This window comes from Symphalangus syndactylus, chromosome 16 (genome assembly GCF_028878055.3).
Source record: "Symphalangus syndactylus isolate Jambi chromosome 16, NHGRI_mSymSyn1-v2.1_pri, whole genome shotgun sequence".
Taxonomy (NCBI): domain Eukaryota; kingdom Metazoa; phylum Chordata; class Mammalia; order Primates; family Hylobatidae; genus Symphalangus; species Symphalangus syndactylus.
The window spans coordinates 10,222,844-10,244,471 of NC_072438.2; the positions used below are offsets into that span (position 1 = coordinate 10,222,844).

The 21,628-nt window shown below is 59.2% G+C and overlaps 1 protein-coding gene and 1 long non-coding RNA gene across 27 annotated transcripts in view; both read right to left on the bottom strand.

Annotated features, from left to right (window-relative positions):
* The window catches only part of GAK (cyclin G associated kinase), an 82,335-nt gene that overhangs the window by 42,037 nt on the left and 18,670 nt on the right, over positions 1 to 21,628 (bottom strand). For 24 of the 26 annotated variants that reach the window (XM_055245960.2, XM_055245958.2, XM_063619347.1 and 21 more), the window contains 6 exons: positions 15,149 to 15,291; positions 8,727 to 8,852; positions 7,147 to 7,236; positions 4,701 to 4,836; positions 3,922 to 4,034; positions 1,059 to 1,149 (listed from right to left, as the gene is read on the bottom strand). In XM_055245960.2, the coding sequence (XP_055101935.1) occupies positions 1,059 to 1,149; positions 3,922 to 4,034; positions 4,701 to 4,836; positions 7,147 to 7,236; positions 8,727 to 8,852; positions 15,149 to 15,291 (699 nt within the window). Of the gene's footprint in view, positions 1 to 1,058; positions 1,150 to 3,921; positions 4,035 to 4,700; positions 4,837 to 7,146; positions 7,237 to 8,726; positions 8,853 to 14,764; positions 14,998 to 15,148; positions 15,292 to 21,628 lie in introns of those variants that run through there. The other 2 variants (XM_063619345.1, XM_063619353.1) reach the window with 2 other exon arrangements.
* Positions 13,736 to 14,753, bottom strand: LOC134732709 (uncharacterized). Its single transcript, XR_010116134.1, has 2 exons — positions 14,150 to 14,753; positions 13,736 to 14,090 (listed from the first exon to the last, which is right to left on the bottom strand). It is a non-coding gene; the product is annotated as an uncharacterized lncRNA (long non-coding RNA).

Consider the following 21,628-nt stretch of genomic DNA (forward strand, 5'->3'; position numbering starts at 1 on the left):
CCAAAGTCCCTCACGCAGACAGGAGACCGAGGCCCAGGCAGCACCGAGCAGACGGGGGCACTGCAGAACCCAGCGGCTCGAGGACTCACCCTTCCTCCAGCCAGCAGAGACCCAGCTGGCCACTGCACCTGCATGTGTAGGACCCACGCTGCATGCACTGGGGTGCCCCAGACATGGAGCTGAGCTCCTCCCTGGGAAGCGGAGCTGAAGGACCCAGGCGAAACCTCCCACACCCCAGTGGGGATGCGGGGTGAGGTCGGGAGGGGTCAGGGCCATGCAGAGCTGCATAACCAGCCGCTGCCTGTCAGGGCCATGTCCTCGATGGCTCACCCGGAACCTTCCGGAACACTCCCGGCACAGAGTTCCAAGAGCATGCAGCGTCTGTCTCCAGGGCCCTCTCCACTCCTCACCAGCTGAGGGCCCTCCAGGGACACCCAGGCCCATCACAGGTGCCCACTCCTCACGCGGCAGAAGGGACCACCTCACACGAGCAGCAGGACTGTCACTGCCACCGCCCTCCGCTGTCCAATGCCTGCTCCTGCACCCTGGCCTCAGGGTCGCTGCTATAGTAAAGGATCACCTTGCCCACAGCAGGCCTGGCCCTTCATTCCCAGCTCCTGCGAAGGAACCTGGGATGCCCCCTCCATCCCCAAAAGGGGTGTCTTTCCCAGGGGCCTTGGGTTGTGCCAGACACGACAATGTGATCTATACTGGGGTCTTGGCCACGGCGCAGGCTGCCTCCCACAGAATCCCTGAGCGAGGCCGCCTGGTCGCTCGGGCCCGGTCTCCTGGCCCCCGCCCTGGAGCCTCTTCCTTTGGCTTTAGTCCGAATCCTGTCCCCCTCCTGAACTGCACCAAGACACCAGCTTTGCTGAGCTCTGTGAGCCCCAGTGAACTGCTGAACCTGAGGGTGCGCTCAGGGACCCTGACCTCACAGTCATCTCCGGTGGGAGAGGAGGACCCGGGAGAGGACCCCAGACTCTGTCCTGATGTGCCGCGGGTGCCCGGGGTGCAGCAGGAGTGAGGGACAGGTGGCGGGCGCAGGACAGGGCACTCACCTCCACTGTAGCCACTGCCAGAGGGGCCCATGGGAGGGGGTGGCCCTCGGGACAGCGAGGCGCTCCCGTAGCCTCCATTCTGCTCCAGGAGCTGTGACAATGAAAATGCAGAGGTCAGTTCTCTAAACTGACAACTCACGCCTGCCCACACTCATGCCTGCCCACATCAGGGAGAGGTACGGCATGTGTGCCCTCAGAGCCCATCCTTCCGTCCCCCGATCTACGACACAGTGCAAAGGAGGAACTTCCCACAGGCTAAAGCATCAGCTGGAACTCAACAAACAAACGCACGCAGCCCTTGTCCCCTCACCCTGCGGCCTGCCTCGCTCGGGGCTGCCACAGGTGCTCAGTGCTCCAGCCCAGCTTTTCAGACTCTTGGGCTGCAGATTCTGTTCCTTTTCCTTTTCTCCCTCTTCCCAGTCTGTCCAACCATCTTTTTTTTTTTTTTTGTAGAGACGGAGTCTCGCTCTGTGACCCAGGCTGGAGTGCTGGAGGGCTGTGGCGCGATCTCAGCTCACTGCAACCTCCGCTTTGTGAGTTCAAGCAATTCTCCTGCCTCAGCCTCCTAAGAGTAGCTGGGACTACAGGCATGCGCCACCACGCCCGGCTAATTTGTTTTGTATTTTAGTAGAGATGGGATTTCACCATGTTGCCCAGGCTGGTCTCAAACTACTGAGCTGAGGCAATCCGCCTGCCTTGGCTTCCCAAAGTGCCAGGATTATAGGCGTGAGCCACTGCACCTGGCCTTTTTTTTTTTTTTTTTGAAACGGAGTCTCACTCTGTCACTCAGGCTGGAGTGCAGTGGCATGATCTGGGCTCACTGCAGCCTCCACCTCCCATGCCCAACCATATTAAGCAGACACATGGCCTGTCTGTCCCAGGACGTTCCATCACTTCAGGTCCTGGGTTCTGGAGGCCACCCCGTGAGGCTCACTACCTCCTGGGGGCAGTATTTTATCTCACTGTGAACTCAGCTCCATCATGGACTGTGTTTTCTGGGGGAGTCGGTTGGCTTGAGCAGGGGTCTAATGTGTGTCCCCATGGGGTCCTGGCCTAGAAGCACTCAGATGAGAAGCACTGAGGGCCCCGCCCCATCACTAGGGGCCCGAGTCTGCCATCTGCCCAGCAGCACCTCCTCCCAACCCATCAAGAATCCCTCCAGCGCACTCGACGAAGCAAGAGGCCCACACCTCCCCGCGAGCCCACTGTCCTCTGTCACCTCCGGGGGAGTGGGCAGGCGTTTTCTGTAAAGAGCCACTGAGCGAGGGGGACGCGAGGCCCACGCTGCTAAAGAACGGGGCCGCCCAGGAGTGATCCCTTCCTGCCGCTTTCTGACAGCCCCCAGGAAGCTTGCTGAGAGGCCACCAGTGACATCAACTCTCCCGCCTCAGAGCGCCCCACACCTCAAAATGCTTCCCACACTCAGCATCGGGGCTCCCTCCGCTGATGCACCCACCACGATGGCCGCCACAGAGGGGCACCACAGCCTCTCCCCATCTGCACTGGGCTTCCCAGCACTCCCCTGCTCCCAGGTCTCTGTACCCACGTGGCCCCCAAGGAACTGCAAACCCTCCACTCAGCCCAAACCTTCCTCCTCCCACAGGGTCCTGTCCTCAGACAGGGATTCCGGGCAGCAGCTCTGACCTTCCCTCCCCACGCTCCACACCCACTGCCTGGGTCAGCTCCACTGCAGTGGCCCCTGGAAGTTCCGGCTTCCAGCTACCAGGGAGTGGAAACGACCCATGGGCTGAAAAGGGGACAAAATGCAGAAGCCAAGAGTCCTGGGTCCTTGGACATGGACCCCTGCGAGGTCTGCAGAGAGGCCCTGGGTGTCCTGACTGGCCCTGAGCTGGGATGCCCAGGGGTCTGCCTGCTCCCCGTGGGTGAGGGCCAGGCCGGGTGTCTGCTCTGCCTCGAGGATCTGGTGATGGAGATGGTGCACCCTGTCCACGGCTGGGTCAGGAAAGACTTTCAGGAAAGCATCTTCCAGCCAACACGTGCTGCTCCCTCCCAGGCCTCACACTTCCACAAAGCACGCTGCCCCGTGGGCCTCAGTCTCCCAGCCCCCAGGCCCTGATGCTGCCGGCAGCCACCGGTGCCTGGGAGTGGACCCTGGCCGGGCCCAGCCCTGACACAACTGCAACCAGGACGCCCAGAGCTGAGCTGAGGGCCAGAAACACAGACGCAGGAGTAACTCATGCCACCCCAGGATGCCCAGAGCTGAGGGCCGGCTGACCTGGCTTGGACACCGGACCCCAGAAACACAGACGCAGGAGCAACTCAGGACACCTCAGGATGCCCAGAGCTGAGGACCGGCTGACCTGGCCTAGACACTAAACCGCAGAAACAGAGACGCAGGAGCAATTCATGCTGTCCTGTCAGGGCAATCTAGAAAGGCGCCCGTAGACCTCAAGGAGGCCAGAGGAGCGCGTGCAGAGTGCGAAGACCTTGGCAGTGGTCCCAGCGTGCCCCCGGGGTCTCGGCCTTGGGCTGCAGTGGTGCCCCTGACCCTGCAGGAGCCCAGGGCCCTCAAGAGCTTGTGGCTCCACACTGAAGTGGGTAGAGACCCCCAGGTGCAGGGTCTGGACGAAGCGGCACAGCCACATGCCACCGTCCTCTCTGCGGGGGATCTGGGGCTCACGTGTGCCTCCCTCCCGTCTGTGATAGGAGACTTGGGGCTCACATGTGCCTCCCTCTCCTCTGTGATACGACACTTGGGGTTCACGTGTGCCTCCCTCCCCTCTGTGATAGGAGACTTGGGGTTCACGTGTGCCTCCTTCCCCTCTGTGATAGGAGATTTGGGGTTCACGTGTGCCTCCCTCTCCTCTTTCTGAGATTTGGGGCTCACGTGCACCTCCCTCACCTCTGTGATGGGAGACTTGGGGTTCACGTTGCGGGCGGCCGCGATCTCCTGCAGCTGGTGCACCACCTCGGCGATGGACAGCCGCTCCTCCGGGTTCACCTGCAGCATGGCGCCTGCAGCAGAAGCACAGTGCGCTAGGCCTCACGGTTCCCCAGGCGGGTCAGCACCCCCTGCACTGGCAGAGGTCACAGACCACCAGAGACCACTCCCTCTACACACATCAGTGACGTCAGAAGCGAGGGAGCGGCAAAGGGAAGAACAAAAACCAAACAAAATGATCAAAAACCACCACTCAGAGCACCGCAAATTCACCAGCGGAGTGGGCGGCAAGGGAGCTCTGTGGAAACCCCCCCAGGGATGTTGTCAAAACGATGGTGACAGCCGGGCGCAGTGGCTCAAGCCTGTAATCCCAGCACTTTGGGAGGCCGAGGCGGGTGGATCACGAGGTCAGGAGATCGAGACCATCCTGGCTAACATGGTGAAACCCCGTCTCTACTAAAAATACAAAAATTAGCTGGGCGTGGTGGCGGGCGCCTGTCATCCCAGCTACTCGGGAGGCTGAGGCAGGAGAATGGCGTGAACCTGGGAGGCAGAGCTTGCAGTGAGCCGAGATCGCGCCACTGCACTCCAGCCTGGGGAACAGAGCAAGACTCCGTCTCAAAAAAAAAAACGATGGTGACGGGCGGGAGTGGGGCCGGGTGAGCAGTGCCCCAAGCTGAGTGGGGTCTGCAGAGCCACGCGGGGTCTGTGCTCCACGCACGCATTCCAGCGGGACTTACGGATGAGGCTGTGGAAGACCGTGTACTGCGTGTCGTGCGGGGGGATCGAGTACTTCCCATTGACTATTCGAAGCTTTGCTCCATCCTCAAAAGGGTGCTGCCGGAAGCACAGCAGGTACAAGATGCAGCCCAGGGCCTGTGGGGAGCGCAGGGGTGACACCCGGGCCCACGGGGAGAGCAGGGGTGATGCCCAGGCCCACGGGGAACGCAGGGGTGACACCCGGGCCCACGGGGAGAGCAGGGGTGATGCCCGGGCCTGCGGGGAGCGCAGGGGTGACGCCTGGGCCGCGGGGAGAGCAGGGGTGACACCTGGGCCTGCAGGGAAGGCAGGGGTGATGTCGGGGCCGTGGGGAGTGTAGGGGTGACTCTTGGGCCTGCGGGAAGTGCAGGGGTGACTCCTGGGTCTGAGGGGAGCGCAGGGGTGATGCCCGGGCCCACGGGGACAAGGGCATGAGAGGAGCACCGTAGACGTGGTGACTGGCCGAGGGGTGACCCCTTCCTTGGGGATCCTGGGGGTATAGCTGGTGGTGACACAAACATCACTTGACTGTGAGGAGCTGGCGGCAGTGCTTCCCACAGCACGGGGAGGCCTGGACGCTCCACCTCTATTCACCACAAAGAACTGTCCAAGTGACAGTGTTAAACGGACTCCAGGCTCTTAAGATTAAAAAGTTCCGTTCAGGCCGGGCGCAGTGGCTCACGCCTGTAATCCTAGCACTTTGGGAGGCCGAGGCAGGTGGATGACAAGGTCAGGAGTTCAAGACCAGCCTAGCCAACATGGTGAAATCCGGTCTCTACTAAAAATACAAAAATCAGCTGGGCGTGGTGGCGGGTGCCTGTAGTCCCAGCTACTCAAGAGGCTGAGGCAGAGAATTGCTTGAACCCAGGAGGCAGAGGTTACAGTGAGCTGAGATCGCGCCACTGCACTCCAGCCTAGCAACAAAACGAGACTCCGTCTTAAATAAATAAATAAAAAGCTTCCTTTCAAAATTTAGGGGTTCCCACACTCATGCACTGAGGATCTATGAGCTGGTGGGACCAGCACAGACCCTGCTGTGTGCTATGGGAAGGGCAAGGCGCCTGTCCTGTCCTCAGCAACAGCAGAGCCCCACTTTTCAGAACTGACCCCATACGCAGGGTGTAGGGCACAGGGCACGGGGCAGAAGCTGCAGGAAGCAGCCTCCTCAGTCTGCTCAGGATTTTCGCAGAACTGGCCTTGAACAATCAGCGACTTCTCGTCAATCACCCAATATGTGAGCCCAGAGAAGGGACTGGTGATTACTTCGGCGTCAGGATCTTAACCAGCCAACAGTAAGAGCTCACACCGGGACCCCAGGCCGAGCAAGAGCCAGCCAGGAGTGTCCTCGTGTGGGATGTGCAGAGGACCAGTCACTGGGGCGGGCCAAGAACACACGCAATGACCACGCACACAGCCCCATCCTTCCACACTCCTCAAGGGACACAGGGCCTCAGCCTGCAGCCCACATACTGTCTCAGCCTGCAGCCCACGTGCTGTGGCTGATGGCACAGCTGACCCGGTCCATAGGCAAATACACTACGGAGGGCCAACTGCTGCACCTGGTGGCTGAATGACGGAGTAAGGGGACGTCAAAGGAACCACAAGGCAGGACACCCTCCACGCGTGGTCACCCTCGGTCAATGGGGACACAGCCTTGGAGAGATGCAGGGAAGAGGGAGGACGCAGGAGACCACCCCAGCCATCAGGCTCAGCCTTCACTCTGGCCTGGCTCTGAGCAGGGGAGCTGAGCACACCAAGGCTGGGGTGTGGCAGGGATGCTCCTGGGTCAAGGCACTCAGGGCCAGATGCATAACAAACCACGGACGGGGCCGAGGGAAGCCTCAGGCATACCCAGCCACGCAGGCTCTGGGCCAAGCTGCACAGGACGCCCTGATTGCTACTCGATTCATCCCCATTAGAAGCAGTCAAGGTTGGGCAGGGCGCAGTGGCTCAAGCCTGTAATCGCAGCACTTTGGGAGGCTGAGGCAGGTGGACTGCTTGAGCTCAGGAGTTCAAGACCAGCCTGGGAAACATGGTGAGACCACCCCTTCTACCAAAAATACAAAATAATAGCCGGGCTTGGTGGTGTGCACCTGTGGTCCCAGCTACTCGGGAGGCTGAGGTGGGAGGATCCCTTGAGCGAGCCCAGAGGCGGGAGGTTGCAGTGAGCCTGAGCCGAGGTCGCACCACTGCACGCCAGCCTGGACGACAGAGAAAAGACCCTGTCTCCAAAAAAAAAAAAAAAACAACAAAAAAAGTGGTAGCCACAGTGACTCTTAAGGAAAGAAAAAAGAAAAGGGGAGGGGAGGGGAAGACGGGGCCGAGGAGGCAGGCCGGTTCTGAGTGGCAGGCGCCTGGCTCACGCCACCTTGGGTTGAGTAGGGTGCACGGAGCCAGGCACCACCACCACGAGACGCCAGACCTCACCCAGATATCCTGCTTCTCGCCGATCGGGAAGTTGGAATACAAGTCTATGATTTCTGGCGTTCTATACATTGGTGTTGTATTCCTCGTGATCTGAAAAAACACAAATATTTCAAATGAAAAGTTGCATCCCACAAACAGTATTTTTTATGTTGCATCACTTCTGTGCAGCTTCTCAAATGCACAGCAGACTGAGGGGCAGCCTGTCCCGCACGCTATGCCCCGGGATGACCTCAGGCCAGTCGGCCCCATGCACCAGCTCCGCCGCTCATCTTCGGCCTCAGCGCGCTCCTTACGATGAAGACTGAGTCATTCACCTCCCTCAGTCTCCTACGGCCTCCCGTGCTTCATGGCACGTCGGCACCCACGTATTGGCCTACTGCACACCAAGTCCGCTTGCTGAGGAGAAGGGTGTCTCACCTGGCACAAGGGCCCCACTCCAGAGTGGCCGCACCCAGAGCAGCTTCTGTGACACCCAGAGCCCCAGGGTACGTGAGGAGCTCTGGGAGGAGGGAGCCGCCCACCAAGTTCACCCGCCTGGTTCAAGGTTAACAACGGAGAGCCTCACAAACATACGGAGGCACTTGTGAGAGGCAGAGGCTGGGGCCGCAGAGCTGTGAGGAGAGAGTGAATCTCCATGCACGGCAGACACATTGTGAGAGGCAGAGGCTGGGGCCGCAGAGCTGTGAGGAGAGAGTGAATCTCCACGCACAGCAGACACACAAACCCCAACCTCAGCTGCAGATTCACAGGACAGCAGTGGGCAAGTGGGCTCTGCAGTTATACAGCAGGACAGCACATGGCCTTGGGCAGGCCACAATTTCTTAAAGGGAATGGGAAAATGAGAGCTTACAGAAAGCAAGATAAAGCGCCCTCCACTCATGCTGAAAAGCACAAAGACCTGCTTTCCAGGAATGACCTCCCTGAGGCTGGGACAGTCAGCTACAAATGCGAGACACAAGAGCAAGAAGGCCCAAGTGCAGAAAGCACAAATTAACTCCCACAGCTCCAAGACACAGGGTGAGAGCAGGCTACATGTAGGCAGAGACGGCATCTATCTGCCCATCTCTGGGAAAAGGAGCTTGGGAGGAAAGCCAAGGACATGAGGGGCTCAGAGGAAGGAGGGGCTGTGAGAGGGCATGGACGGGGCCACCCTGTGTTTTCAACTCCACTTCCTGTTACCTTCAACTGCTCTAAAAAATAAAGTCTGTTTATTACATTGCTCACGCCTGTAATCCCAGCACTTTGGGAGGCCGAGGCGGGTGGATCACGAATGACGTCAAGAGATTGAGACCAGCCTGGCCAACATGGTGAAACCCCGTCCCCACTAAAAATACAAAAATTCAAAAATTAGCTGGGCGTGGTGGTGCACGCCTGTAACCCCAGCTACTCGGGAGGTGGACGCAGAAGAATCGCTTGAACCCAGGAGGCGGAGGTTGCAGTGAGCTGGGATTGCACCACTGCACTCCAGCCTGGTGACAGAGCGAGACTCAAAGCACCCCAGCGGGAAACAGCACTCAGCACTCAGGGCGCAGAACATGGGAAGGGCCAGCTTCCCCCAACACAGGCCCCGCTCAGCTCACCTCTTCCTCCACCAGGGCTCGCCTCTGGGCGCTCCAGCTGTAGTCGGGGTAATGCGAGATGGTCGTGGCACTGCCAAAGTCACACAGCTTAATGGTCCCTTGGTTACTAAGCAACAAGTTCTCAACCTGTAAAATTCCGCAAGATAGCCCCGTGAACTTAGCGTAGACAGAGATGGGACTTCAGGGAAAACGAACGGGTGTGGGACACAGCCAGGGCCCTTCACAGACAGCACTAGCCCAGGGCCACGGCTGCTGGATGCCTGCAGCACCTCACACCTGCGGACACGGCCAGCTCTGCCCCAGCAGCTCGGGGTGCCAGGGCTGCTCCAGGCCTAGGCAGAGGGGCTCTGGCGGGTGGGCCGGCCTGAGAAGCGAGCCCCGAGGGGCTGAGGGATTTCACAGAGGTCAGCAAAGGAGCCTTCCTCAAAGATGTCTTAAATTACTTCTGATCAAATGTAATATGTGTAATTCAGAAAAATAAAAAGCAGAAAATTAAAAACCACCCATAAATCAAAGAAAGATAACCCAGTGAATAATGGGGCACACAGGCCGGGCGCGGTGGCTCACGCCTGTAATCCTAGCACTTTGGGAGGCCATGGCGGGCGGATCACCTGAGGTCAAGAGTTCGAGACACGCCTGACCAACATGGTAAAACCTCGTCTCTACTAAAAAATACAAAAATTAGCCGGGCATGGTGGCGGGTGCCTGTAATCCCAGCTACTCGGGAGGCTGAGGCAGGAGAATCACTTGAACTTGGGAGGCGGAGGCTGCAGTAAACCGAGATCATGCCGCCGTACTCCAGCCTGGGCGACAGGGCAAAATTCCGACTCAAAAAAAAAAAAAAAAGTATACAGAGACACGAAGAACCAGAAACGGCCACACAATTGTGAAGCCCACATTACACCTTCTGGTGCAGCTCTGATAACAGGGCATGGGAGCTCGGGCCCAACAGGGAATCGGGTGAGTGCTACTGAGAAGCCACGGACACCAGAGGCTGCATGCACGACAAGGCGGCAACACAGTGACTCAGCCCCACAGTGCTCGCACCCCACACGACACCCATCTTAATGGCAGAGCCATGGCAAAACAGCTGCCAGCAGCAGGCATCCAAGTGGAACAAAAGGAGAAAGCCTTGCCCCCAGCTCACACAATCAAGGAAGCCTCAGCCCCAACACTAAGGCAAACCACAGATCTTTCGGAAGACGGCCCAGATGGAGCTCCTTCTGAGACAGGGAAGGAGGGGCTTCTTCAACAAGACAGACAGCACATACGTGGCGGGACGGCCAGCACGGGCGTCCCTCTGGAGAGGGAGAACAATGCCAGCACACGGCTCCGAGAGGGCAGCACGCCAGCCATAGACGGAAGGTGCTCGGCACACACGCGGTCAGCGCGGGCTCCCACAGGCAGCGAGAGGAAGGCAGGTCGGGGAAAGGCAGGTACTTTCCCAGAGGAAGCCCAAGTTCTGACGAGCCAGCCTCGTGTCGACTGGAGAAAAATGCAAACTAAGGCCATGGGCGCCCAGGACAGGCTGAGGGAGCAGCACCCGCCATGCCCCAGGCCGGCAAAGTGCAGAGCCGTGGCATCCAAGAGTGCAAGGGGACGCCCAGGGTTAGATGCAGACGCTCTCCAACCACAGTGCCCTGCAGACCCCAGTCCGAGAGAGGACACCTGCTCCGCGGACCAGCAAGCTGAACAGGCTGTCCACATGGTGCAGACAGGATGGCTCACCATAAACAAGGGAAAGAAACGGACACACATGCCACCCACGGCCGACCAGAGAAACCCAGTGAAGCCTAAGGCCACCACTGGCCCCCGAGGAGATGTGGGCCACACACAGGACCGGGGCCTCTGAACCACAGGGCTGAGCAAGAAAATCAGATGCAGAGCGTGGGGTGAGGCTCCACTCACAGGACGCCCAGAGGAGAACAGATCAGTGACCCTGGCTCGGAAGCAGAGCACACAGCAGGGAGACGCAGTGGCACGCGGCCACTGAAGGCCCAGGAGTGCCCCCGTCCCCTCGCATGTGCCCATTCCCATTCAACAGCCAACAGAGACGAAGCTGTGCGCACAGCAGGATGACGCACGGGGCAGGCGAGTGGGGCCGCATGTGCTGCCTGCCCCTCCGCAAACAGCCGTCCAGACTCCTGCAGCGGAGGCCACAGGTGAACACCCGCGGGCTGCAGTGCTGGCCTGGGCTCCCGCCACGTCGCTGTGGAGCAGCAGCAAAGACCAGTGCTGTGAAGTGCAGGCCTGGCTCACAAACACTGATTCTTCACCAATTTCAACCCTTCTGTTTCTGTTCTCCTTAAAACAGACACTCAAGCCCCGCTACACCACCCATCACACTTCAAAAACGCGAACCAGGAGGGTCTCAGTGCCGTGAGAAAATCCACCACTCAGAGACTCCTCAAAAACAATCACCCAGACAGCAAACAGCACCTTCCACGGGCAGGACCGGCCCCTCCTGGAGCCCCACAGCCCCTTCTGTCAGAACGGGGCCTCAGGCACACGAGTTTCTGGAAACCAGGGGTCTTGCTCACAACCTTGAAGAAGCTTCCCTCAAAAGCAACCCTGTGTGCTGGGCAGAATGTACTTTTAGAAAAGGAAAATACAAGGAAAGAAGAAACAGAAGGAAGAGAGGGAGGGAGGAAAGGAAGGAGCACGAGCGAAAGGGCCTGGGACTCAGGAGCAGGCTCCATGGCGGTGCCCACAGGCTTGTGCCATGGGGCATCTGTCCAGTTGGCCACCTTACACCCTGGCATTCTAGGCCCTCTGAGTTCAGGGGACAAACGAAAAAGGCCACATTTACACATTTTCAAAATCTACATGAAGACACCTGTGCTATAAAGTAGGGGTGTACAGCCAAGTAGAGAAAAGGCAGCCCTAACCTGAGAAACACAGAGGGAAGCCGCCTGCCAGAGCCTTGGCCCTGGGTGGGCTGAGGCAGGCTGAGGCAGAATGAGCCTGTGCAGTAAGAACAGCTCAGCCTGGGCACCCACAGCTTGGGCACCCCCACCTAGGGCACACGTGGAGAGCCACGGCCTTGGATCCCCCACCCGGGGCACACGTGGAGAGCCACAGCCTTGGATCCCCCACCCGGGGCACACGTGGAGAGCCACAGCCTTGGATCCCTCACCCAGGGCACACGTGGAGAGCCACAGCCTTGGATCCCTCACCCAGGGCACACGTGGAGAGCCACGGGCTTGGATCCCCCACCCGGGGCACACGTGGAGAGCCATAGCCTTGGATCCCCCACCCGGGGCACACGTGGAGAGCCATAGCCTTGGATCCCTCACCCGGGGCACACGTGGAGAGCCACAGCCTTGGATCCCCCACCCGGGGCACACGTGGAGAGCCATAGCCTTGGATCCCCCACCCGGGGCACACGTGGAGAGCCACAGCCTTGGATCCCTCACCCGGGGCACACGTGGAGAGCCATAGCCTTGGATCCCCCACCCAGGGCACACGTGGAGGGGCACACGTGGAGAGCCACAGCCTTGGATCCCCCACCCGGGGCACACATGGAGAGCCACAGCCTTGGATCCCTCACCCAGGGCACACGTGGAGAGCTGCGGGGCTCTGGGGCCTCCTAGGACCCACGAGCAGACGCTGGAGAGGAGGTGAGGCCTAGGTGGCTGCATGGGCAGACATGAGCTGATGCACTGGGTGCAGGGCCAGGTAGACACAAGGATACAGCTCCCACCTTAGGTCACACAAGGCCAATTCCAGGTGAACGAAACCTCTGGACACAGGCCAGGTAGATTTCAGCAGCTGGAGGAGCAGCTGGGGTGGGTGCTGGGAGCAGGACCTGAAACACAGCTCTGTGCTCCACGAGAGACGTCACGGGGCTGGGGCCTCACTGGCCCCCTCGTCCCCTCGGCCTGAGCAGTGGCGGGAAGCCAAGGTCAGAGCAGGGCGTCCTCCACAAGCCATGGCCAGAGGCGCCGCTCCCGATTAGGGAGGTCTGAGAGAAGCCACGCTTTGGGAAAACCAGGGAAGGCTGAGAACAGGAGGGCAAGAGACAAGGCTCGGTTCCTCCCACCTCACTGCGGATAATGGTGTTGAAACCACATAAAAAATGTCCTGGCCGGGCGTGGTGGCTCATGCCTGTAATCCCAGCACCGTGGGAGGCCGAGGCAGGAGGATCACTTGAGGTCAGGAGTTCGAGACCAGCCTGGGCAACATGGTGAAACCCTGTCTCTACTAAAATTACAAAAATTAGCCGGGCATGGTGGCATACGCCTGTAATCCCAGCTACCCAGAAGGCTGAGGCAGGAGAATCGCTGGAACCCAGGAGGCAGAGGCTGCAGTAAGCCGAGATCGTGCCACTGCACTCCAGCCTGGGCGACACAGCGAGACTCCGCCTAAAAAAAAAAAACAGAAATGTCCTCACGTCCCCAGAGACACGGACAAAAGTATCTGGGAGTGATAAGGCTTTAAAACTCTTCGGCAGGCTGGGAGCAGTGGCTCACGCCTGGAATCCCAGCACTTTCAGAGGCTGAGGCGGGTGGATTACTAGAGCTCAGGAGTTCCAGACCAGCTTGGGCAACACAGCAAAACCCCATCTCTACTGAAAATACAAAAATTAGGCAGGCGTGGTGTGCGCCTGTGGTCCCAGCTACTCAGGAGGCTCAGGTGGGAGATCACCTGGGCCAAGTCGGCCAAGGCAGCAGTGAGCCCTGTTAGTGCCGCTGCACTCCAGCCTGGGCTGCAGAGCCAGACTCTGACTCAAACAAACAAACAAACAAACAAACCCCAAAAACCTCTTCAGCAAAAGCCTCAGCAAGGAGGATGAGGGCCACCGTGGACAGGCCAGGCACAGGCTTCACAGATACCGGAGAAGCCTCACAAAGTCCTGGATTTTTTAAAAAACACAACAGCAGGAATGAAAACTGGGCCACAAACCAGAAGACGCCGGCAGCACAAGCAACATTTAGCAGATTATGAGAACACACAAGCTGCTCCAATGAACTGAACACACAAGCTGCTCCAATGAACCAAACACACAAGCCAGTGGAAAATCTTTTAAAAAGGCAAGAAACAAAAGGAAGTTTACTGAAGAGCAAGACCCAAATGACTATAACAAACATTCAACTTCATTAATATCAGGAAAAGGCAAAATCACAACCCATCAGACTATAGTCCCCCTCAGGCCAGCCAAAATAAACACAGGCAGCTCAGGGCATGGACAGCCCACGGGGTGGGAGTGTCCTCTGTGGGGCTGTGGGAAGAAGCCACGTCACATGGAAACCGTGCAGTGCCAGCAGCAGCATGGAGCACGGGCCCAGCCCCGGCCCAGAAGCACCTGTGTGGTGGTGTGGTGGGCAGGGATGGAGCGTGGGCCCAGCCCCGGTCTAGAAGCACCTGTGTAGTGGTGTGGTGGGCAGGGATGGAGCACGGGCCCAGCCCCGGTCTAGAAGCACCTGTGTGGTGGTGTGGTGGGCAGGGCGGCCCTTTTACATGCAGCCAGTGGCTCATGCCCACATCACGCCAACCCTGGGATGCCACGCCTCGGAGAAACCCGTGGTGACAGGAGAGATGGGCAGGGGAGTCTGCCCGTGAATGGAATGGGAGGTGCAGTGGGGGGACAGTCAGGAAGTGCAGGGAGCTCCCCTCAAGCTGAGCAGGTAAGGGGTCCAGGCCCCAACCCCAGTGCCTGAGACAGGGCCAGGCACAGGAGTGCCAGGCTTCCTCCCGGCTCCAAGAGGCCGAACCAGGGAGACACTGTGGGGTCCAGGACTGCCCAGGGGCCGAGGAAGGGGCACGGGGTGATCAGGAGTTGGGGGCCTGGGCCAACACCACTGGGGGGCTGAGGAAGGAGTGTGGGGTGAGCAGGAATGGGGGCCTGAACTGACACCAAGAGGGGACTGAGGAAGGAGTGTGGGGTGAGCGGGAATGGGGGCCTGAACTGACACCACGGGACTGAGGAAGGAGTGTGGGGTGAGCAGGAATGGGGTCCTGAAGTGACACCACTGGTGGGCACCCTTGTCCGCAGCTCCCCACGGAAACTGGAGTGAGCAAGCATCCAGCATGGGCACCTGGAATTGCAGACGGAAGCTCCAGGCTGTGAGCACCCCCCACTGGGAGTGAAGGCCCCCAGCAGGGAGACGGGGCCATCCCGGGATCTCTGTCAGCAAAGGCCTGTGAGACAGACGCTAATTTTCTTCAGGGCTGGAAAGGCAACGTTTCTGGAAGATCCGCTTCCACTGTTGAGAGGCTCACACACATCTTCTAGGTGAGATGGTGCAGCCTCACCTGCTCTCACCCCTGCATCCTAACCGAGCGGGGCCCCCCCACAGAGGCTGTGAGCCGCGTGTGGAGGGAGCCACTACCTTGAGGTCCCTGTGGATGACGGGCAGCTCCTAACCGAGCGGGACCCGCACACAGAGGCCTCGGCAGCCGTGTGTGGAGGGAGCCGCTACCTTGAGGTCCCTGTGGATGATGGGCGGCTTCTGCCGGTGCATGTGCTGCACGGCGCGGCACGTCTGGTAGAAGATCTTCAGAACCGTGTCACACGACAGGGGACCTCGAGATTCCATTTTCTTCAAAAATTCCACCAGCTGCCCTAAAAGAGAATGAAACTTACATGGAGGCAAGAGAACAGCGTCTGGAGACAGGGAACCTAAGGCTGTTTCACACGGACTTCCCAGAACTAAATGGAAAGGAAAACCCTAACTTTCCACACCTAAGTAACAAAACGACCAGAAGTGACTCCCTTTGACCTTTTCTCCTGGCGGATGGGAAACTGCCTGACTGCAGATCTTGTCTTCGTTTGCAACTCTGTAACTTCACCCTGGCTTCCGATTGCTTTTCGTAACCAATCAGATGTTTGCACAGCAGTGTGACCTTCTGGCTGGCTGCCTTCTGCAACCATTAGGCTGATGGCGGGCTACCACTTCGTTTACATAAGGTGAGCACGAAGTGGCCAGTGGGAAACTCTAACGGGTATTTGGACCCCAGAAGATTCTGCATCCAGGCCCTTGAGCCGCTGCTCGGGCCACTCCCACACTGTGGAGTGTACTTTCGTTTTCAATAAATTCCCACTTTCGTTCTTTTGTTGCTTCATTCTTTCTCTGTTTCGCTGGGTGTTTTGTCCAGTTTGTTCAAAACGCCAAGAACCTGGACAACTTGCAGTCACCACCCTCTACTGTTAACTACATCACCGTGGAGCTATCAGTGCTCTGCCCTCCCTGGCCCCAGGCCACGCTACAGACTCTGCCATGCTGCGCCACGCTAGGGACTCCACCACGCCAGGCCACACTGTGGACTCTGCCATGCCCCAGGCCACACTATGGACTCTGCCACATCCCAGGCCACGCTACAGACTCCACCACACCCCAGGCCACATTACGGACTCCGCCACACCGGGCCACGCTTCAGACTCTGCCATGCCCCAGGCCATGCTATGGACTCTGCCACGCTGGGCCACAGTACAGATGCCACGCCACGCTTCGAACTCTGCCACGCCCCAGGCCATGCTACGGACTCCACCAAACCCCAGGCCACGTTACGGACTCCACCACACTGGGCCACGCTGCCTTTTCCAGCCAGTCCCAGTCAAGCCCACCCTGAGTGCCGCTCCCGTCTTTCCTTCCTTCAGCTGCTGCAGAAAGGGCTGCAGGTTTGAGGATGCCCACCTCAGCCCCGTGTGTGGGACCACCACCCAGTGGCAGGGGTGGGCCTGGGGCAGCCCCACAGTCAAGTCACACACAGAGCAGAGGCCAGGGGGCAAGATGCCCAAGCACCACCGAAGCAACAACCACGTCGGCGTCCCAGCAGCCGAGCTGGCGAGCCGTTAACCTGAGAACCACATCTGTGTCCTGGCAACCAAGCCAGGCATGTCATTAACATGGATACAAAGAGAAATGACTACAAATACACAAGTGCTCAAACCCATAAGATGACAAATGATCATCTCACATTCATACAGTCTCAGTGCCTGCACGTGGCCCACACCCCAGGGAGCCCGTCCTGCCGTGGCTGGCACCTTCCGGGCACCCTAGCCCTGGCCCAACCCGGAAACCAGGGATGTGGGGCCGGGGCGGCACACAGGGCTGAGGACCTGCTGGGGACCGGAGCATTCACACTGCCAGTCACCCCAGCACCCCTATGCAGCCCCCACAGACGTGCAGACCCAACCCATCCTGCTCCTACCCTGATCTTACCCTGGGTCTTGCCCATTTCAGTTGGCCATAGTCCACGTGTGGCCTCATCCCTGGGGCCTCTGCATCTTGTGCCCCATCTTTTCAGCCCTGTGCTCCTGCCTCTGCTCTGTACAGAGCAGCCACCGTCACCCTCTGCTCATCCCACTCCACACCCCTGAAGGCCACCACCCCTGCAGCCCCAGAGCCAAGGCCAGCACCACCACCCATGCAACCCACACCCAGGGTCTCCTCCACGCTGCCAGAGCTCGTGCCCCCAGCCACACTGGCCTCCCTTCCTCCCTGCCTCAGGACCCCTCACACGCTGCTTCTGCGGCCAGGATGCCTCCCAGACCGCCCCTTCCGCTCACTTCCCAAGGAACTAACTCTGTCCACACCACCTAAACGTGCACCCTTCTCCTGGGACTCATTCACTCCCTGGCTCTTTGAGCCACCCAACCATCTGGCATAGGCATGGATCAGCTGTGTCTGGCGAGTCACTGAGTCCCTGGTGCCTGCACACAGCAGAGCGTGTAGCCGACTCAATTCCACTGACAACGAAGGCATGGTGTGAGAGCCGGTCGGGACCTGCCACAGCTCAGACCCCCAGCACAGCCCAGCAATGCCCCCACTTGCACCCAGCTGAGGGGCCCTCCCACTCCCCCAGCTCTGCCGGCTCTGGCCCTCAAGCCCAGGTGAAAGCCCTCACAGCCCCCACCACAGCTCCCTCGAAAGTTTTGTGCTGACCCTCGGAGAAACGGGGGCTCTCAGGAAAAATGAGGGGCACCCACAGGAGGAACGGGGTGCTCAGAAGGAGAGGAACAGACCTAGGAGAGGCTGAGGCCAGGCCCGGGGAGTCAGAGCGGGGGTGACTTGCCCCCTACGCTGGCTCCAGCATCATGGATGGGCAAGTCCGTTTCAGTGCTAACTGGCCTCCCTGTTCAGTGCCTCATTCTCAGTGAGAATAAATGGGGTTTTTAAAAGTAAAAATTCTGTATGTGGCTAAGTGGGGAACGGGTACGTGGCTCTTCCCTCAAAGGGCATTGGAGGGGTTGCCTCACAGGAGGGGCCAGGTACATCCCCGGAGCCCGACCTCCAGGCCTCCTCCAGTGAGCCCTGAACCTGCAGCTGCACGGGGGAGCCCACGTCCCTCCCGCTTCTCAGAGATGCCGCAGCTCTCCCCTGGCACAGCTGTGCCATCCACAGAGCCCTGCGGCTCAGCTCTCAGCCGCACATGCTGCTCCAGACAGGCAGTCCCCAGGAGTGAGCTGGCGCACATGTGTTAGTTTGCCTCATGTATTTATGACTTGAGGGGCTGGGCCCGGCCCCTCTCCTTCGCACGCCACCCCACGCAGGGGCAGCGATGAGCCGCTGGCTCCGGCCCCATCCCCGCCACTCCCTTATGCACACTCTCCTGGGGACGCACTGGACACCAAGGAGCTTCAGTTCTCACACCCATCCTGCTCACGCCTTCCAAAGCCGGGATGTCTAGAGCCAAGATTTACCCCTTGCAAAGGCTTTCTGATCTCCGAAATGACGAGCAAGGGACATAATCAGCAAAACATCCATCACCAGACCAACAGGAAGCCCGTCTGGCCTTTGTCCAAGTTGCCCCAAGTGTGCTGGGCAGAGGGTGGGGCGAGGCTCACACAGCAGGCAGGCTGCAGCTCCAGGAGGAAGCCCGCAGGCCTCAAACAGAAGACGCAGGAAAACCAAGCAGCCTTCTGGGTGGAACGAGGTGACTGCACTGCGCGGAAAGAGGCCAGAGCAGGTGCTCTCGCCAGCGATCCCAGCGCCTCAGGAGGCCTTGGTGGGAGGATCACTTGAGCCCAGGAGTTCAACACCAGCCTGGGCAACACAGCAAGACACCATCTCTACAAAAGTACAAAAAATACAAAACTTAGCCAGGCACAGGGGCCAACATCTGTAATCCCAGAGCTACAGGTGTTGCTTGAGCTCATGCATTCAAGACCAGCCTGGCAACGTGGTGAGACTCTGTCTCTAAGAAAAATTTACTCTTTAAAATTAGCTGGGCATGGTGGTGCACGCCTGAAGTCCCAGCTACTCCAGAGGCTAAGGCGGGAGGACTGCTTGAGCCCAGGAGTTTGAAGCTACAGTGAGCTATGAACCACTGCACTCCAGCTTGGGCAACAGAGCAAGACCCTGTCTCCAAAAAAATATGCCTGATACGGTAAATTTTTTTAAAAGGAAAAGTATATAAAGTAAAATTCCATTATTATAAGCACCCATCAAACTCTGGGTTGTTGTTGGTTTTTTTTTTTTTTTTTTGAGACACAGTCTCGGCTCACTGCAACCTCCGCCTCCCGGGTTCAGGCAACTGTCCTGCCTTAGCTTCCCGAGTAGCTGGGATTACAGGCCCCCACTACCATGCCTGGCTAATTTTTGTATTTTTACAATACAAAAGAGATGGGGTTTAGCCATGTTGGCCAGGCTAGTCTCAAACTCCTGACCTCAAGTGATCCACCCGCCTCGGCCTCCCAAAGTGCTGGGATTACAGGCGTGAGCCACCACATCTGGCCTAACTCTGTGTTATCTGTATTTTGTCAATCAGGATGTATTCTTTTATAATGAAAACTGACAAGTAACACCACGAGCGGGAGGCCCCACAGCGTGACGTGTGCTCCTGACGAATTTGCATCCCACTGGTTTCAGCACCTCCCAGCTCTGTGGGAGGCCCTAGAAGCGCAGCCCAGGAGCTGCTGTCAGAGTCCAGGGACATCCAGAGAAAAAAGTGCCATGAACATCAAAGAGACTGACTGACAGACACCTCAACTGACCACACACAGGAGCCTTGACGAGGCACTGGTACATGCATGGGAAGGGCTGGGAGCGACGTGTCAGGGATGGGAGAGACAGCCCAGCATGGACTGCAAGGACGCACGGGAGGGGCCGGGAGCGACGTGTCAGGGATGGGAAGGTTCCAGCACGGACCACACAGCACAGCCTCACCAAATCGCGAGGATCTTCTCAGGGTCACAAACACCAGTGGTCGTCAAGGAATTTCTCTCAGGCTGTATAGGGTTATGAGACTTTCTGGCCTTGATGTCTGCAACTTATTTTTAAATGGTTAGAATGGAGAGAGGGAAAGCCGCCGTGGGACATGCTCAAGTCTGGGGAACTCCATGAGCAGGAAGTGGACAGTGGACGCCCCTTGTGCTGCCTTCAAGTTTCCCGCAGGTTTGACGTTTCAGAACACAATGCTGAGAAACACGAGCGGCACATCCCTACAGTGTCAGCTGAAGAACTGGGGCTACCTGGCAGCATCTTCTCAGCCCACAGGCGGCTCTGACCACCCCCCACCCCCGAGACTTCTCGGCCACGTCGAGCACTCATCTGCCACCCACGTCAGGACAACCCTGGCAACAGGCACTGGAGGGCCACAGAGGGGCCTGGGCCAGCTGCCAGGTGTGGCATCAAGGAAGGGCCAGGTGGGGCTCCCAGGCAGAGGAACACGGGCAGAGCCAGGGGCCCGCAGGCAGTCAGGTCTCACCCAGCTCCTCCCAGGCACAGCTGCGGAGAGGAGACCCTGCCTGACAGGGCACTGACAGGTGCAGCCGCTACATCCAAGCAGCTTACACCCCACAGTCCACCTTCCCTCACTCAGCACAGGGCTCCCCCAACTCAGCACAGGGACACCTACCCTCAGCAGTACAGAGGCCCCGCTAAGTGCAGTCCTCCCTCCATTAAGCTCAGGGCCCCCCCAACTAAATGCAGGCCCCCGACAAAGCACAGGATGCCCCCACCCCACTAAGCGCAGTGCCCCCTCCACTAAGCACAGGGCCCCTTCCACGACGCTCAGGGCCCTGCTCAGTGCAGGGGTCCCCCCTCAGCTCAGAACCCCCTTGCTCACCCTCCATTTCTGGACACACACCCCCCCCACCGCCGCCCTCTCTGCTAACCTGCTGCCCCACCCCTACCTGTCCCCTCAGGCCTGCGCCAGCCAGCCTGCGGGAACAGCTCCTCCTGGCTGCTGATCAGGGGCTGGCTTGTGGACGACAGCTCTCACGCGGCTACAGGTGCCCTCCCCACAGGCTTCCTTCTGTGGGGCTCCCTGCCTCAGTCTCCCCTGCTGCTCCCAGCCTCTCCTCTCCCCTCTCCCTGCCTGGGGCACAGACGCAGGGGAGCCCCTAGTGTTACCACCCCCTCGCCAGCCAGGTCGCAGCTCTGAGGCCTCCCCGAGTGCTCGACTTCCCCTCGCCACCTGGCACAGGAGCTCTGGAGGGCATTGGCAGGAGGCAGGGCTGGGGGTGGAGCCGCCCTCCAAGGCACAGGTCTTGTTTCCCCATTGCAGACACAGCCTGAGGCTCAGCAGGGTCAGGCCAGGTCTCCAGCCAGTCAGCGTGGGCTCCAGTGACACCAACACGACATCCCCCGCAGTCACTCACACAGACCACTCCACCCCTAGAACTCTCCAAAGGCACCACCCAACCCACCGGCCTCTCTTCCTGTCCTGACCAACGGACCACAGAGTCGTTGTGCCATCTTCCTGGGCTCAACCCTGATAAGGTCGGGCACCCACAGAGGGACCTGGAGTTGTCCACTGCTGCGGCCTCCCCTCTCCTCGCCGGGACCCCAGAGCCCCTGACAAGGACGGACAGCAGCACTCCTCCACCCTGCTCAACACCACTCACAGAAGGCCACCACGCTCCGCCCCGCTGGGACCCCAGAGCCCTGAGAAGGACAGACGCTCCTCCACCCTGCTCAACAGACCGCTCACAGAAGGCCACCACGCTCCGCCCC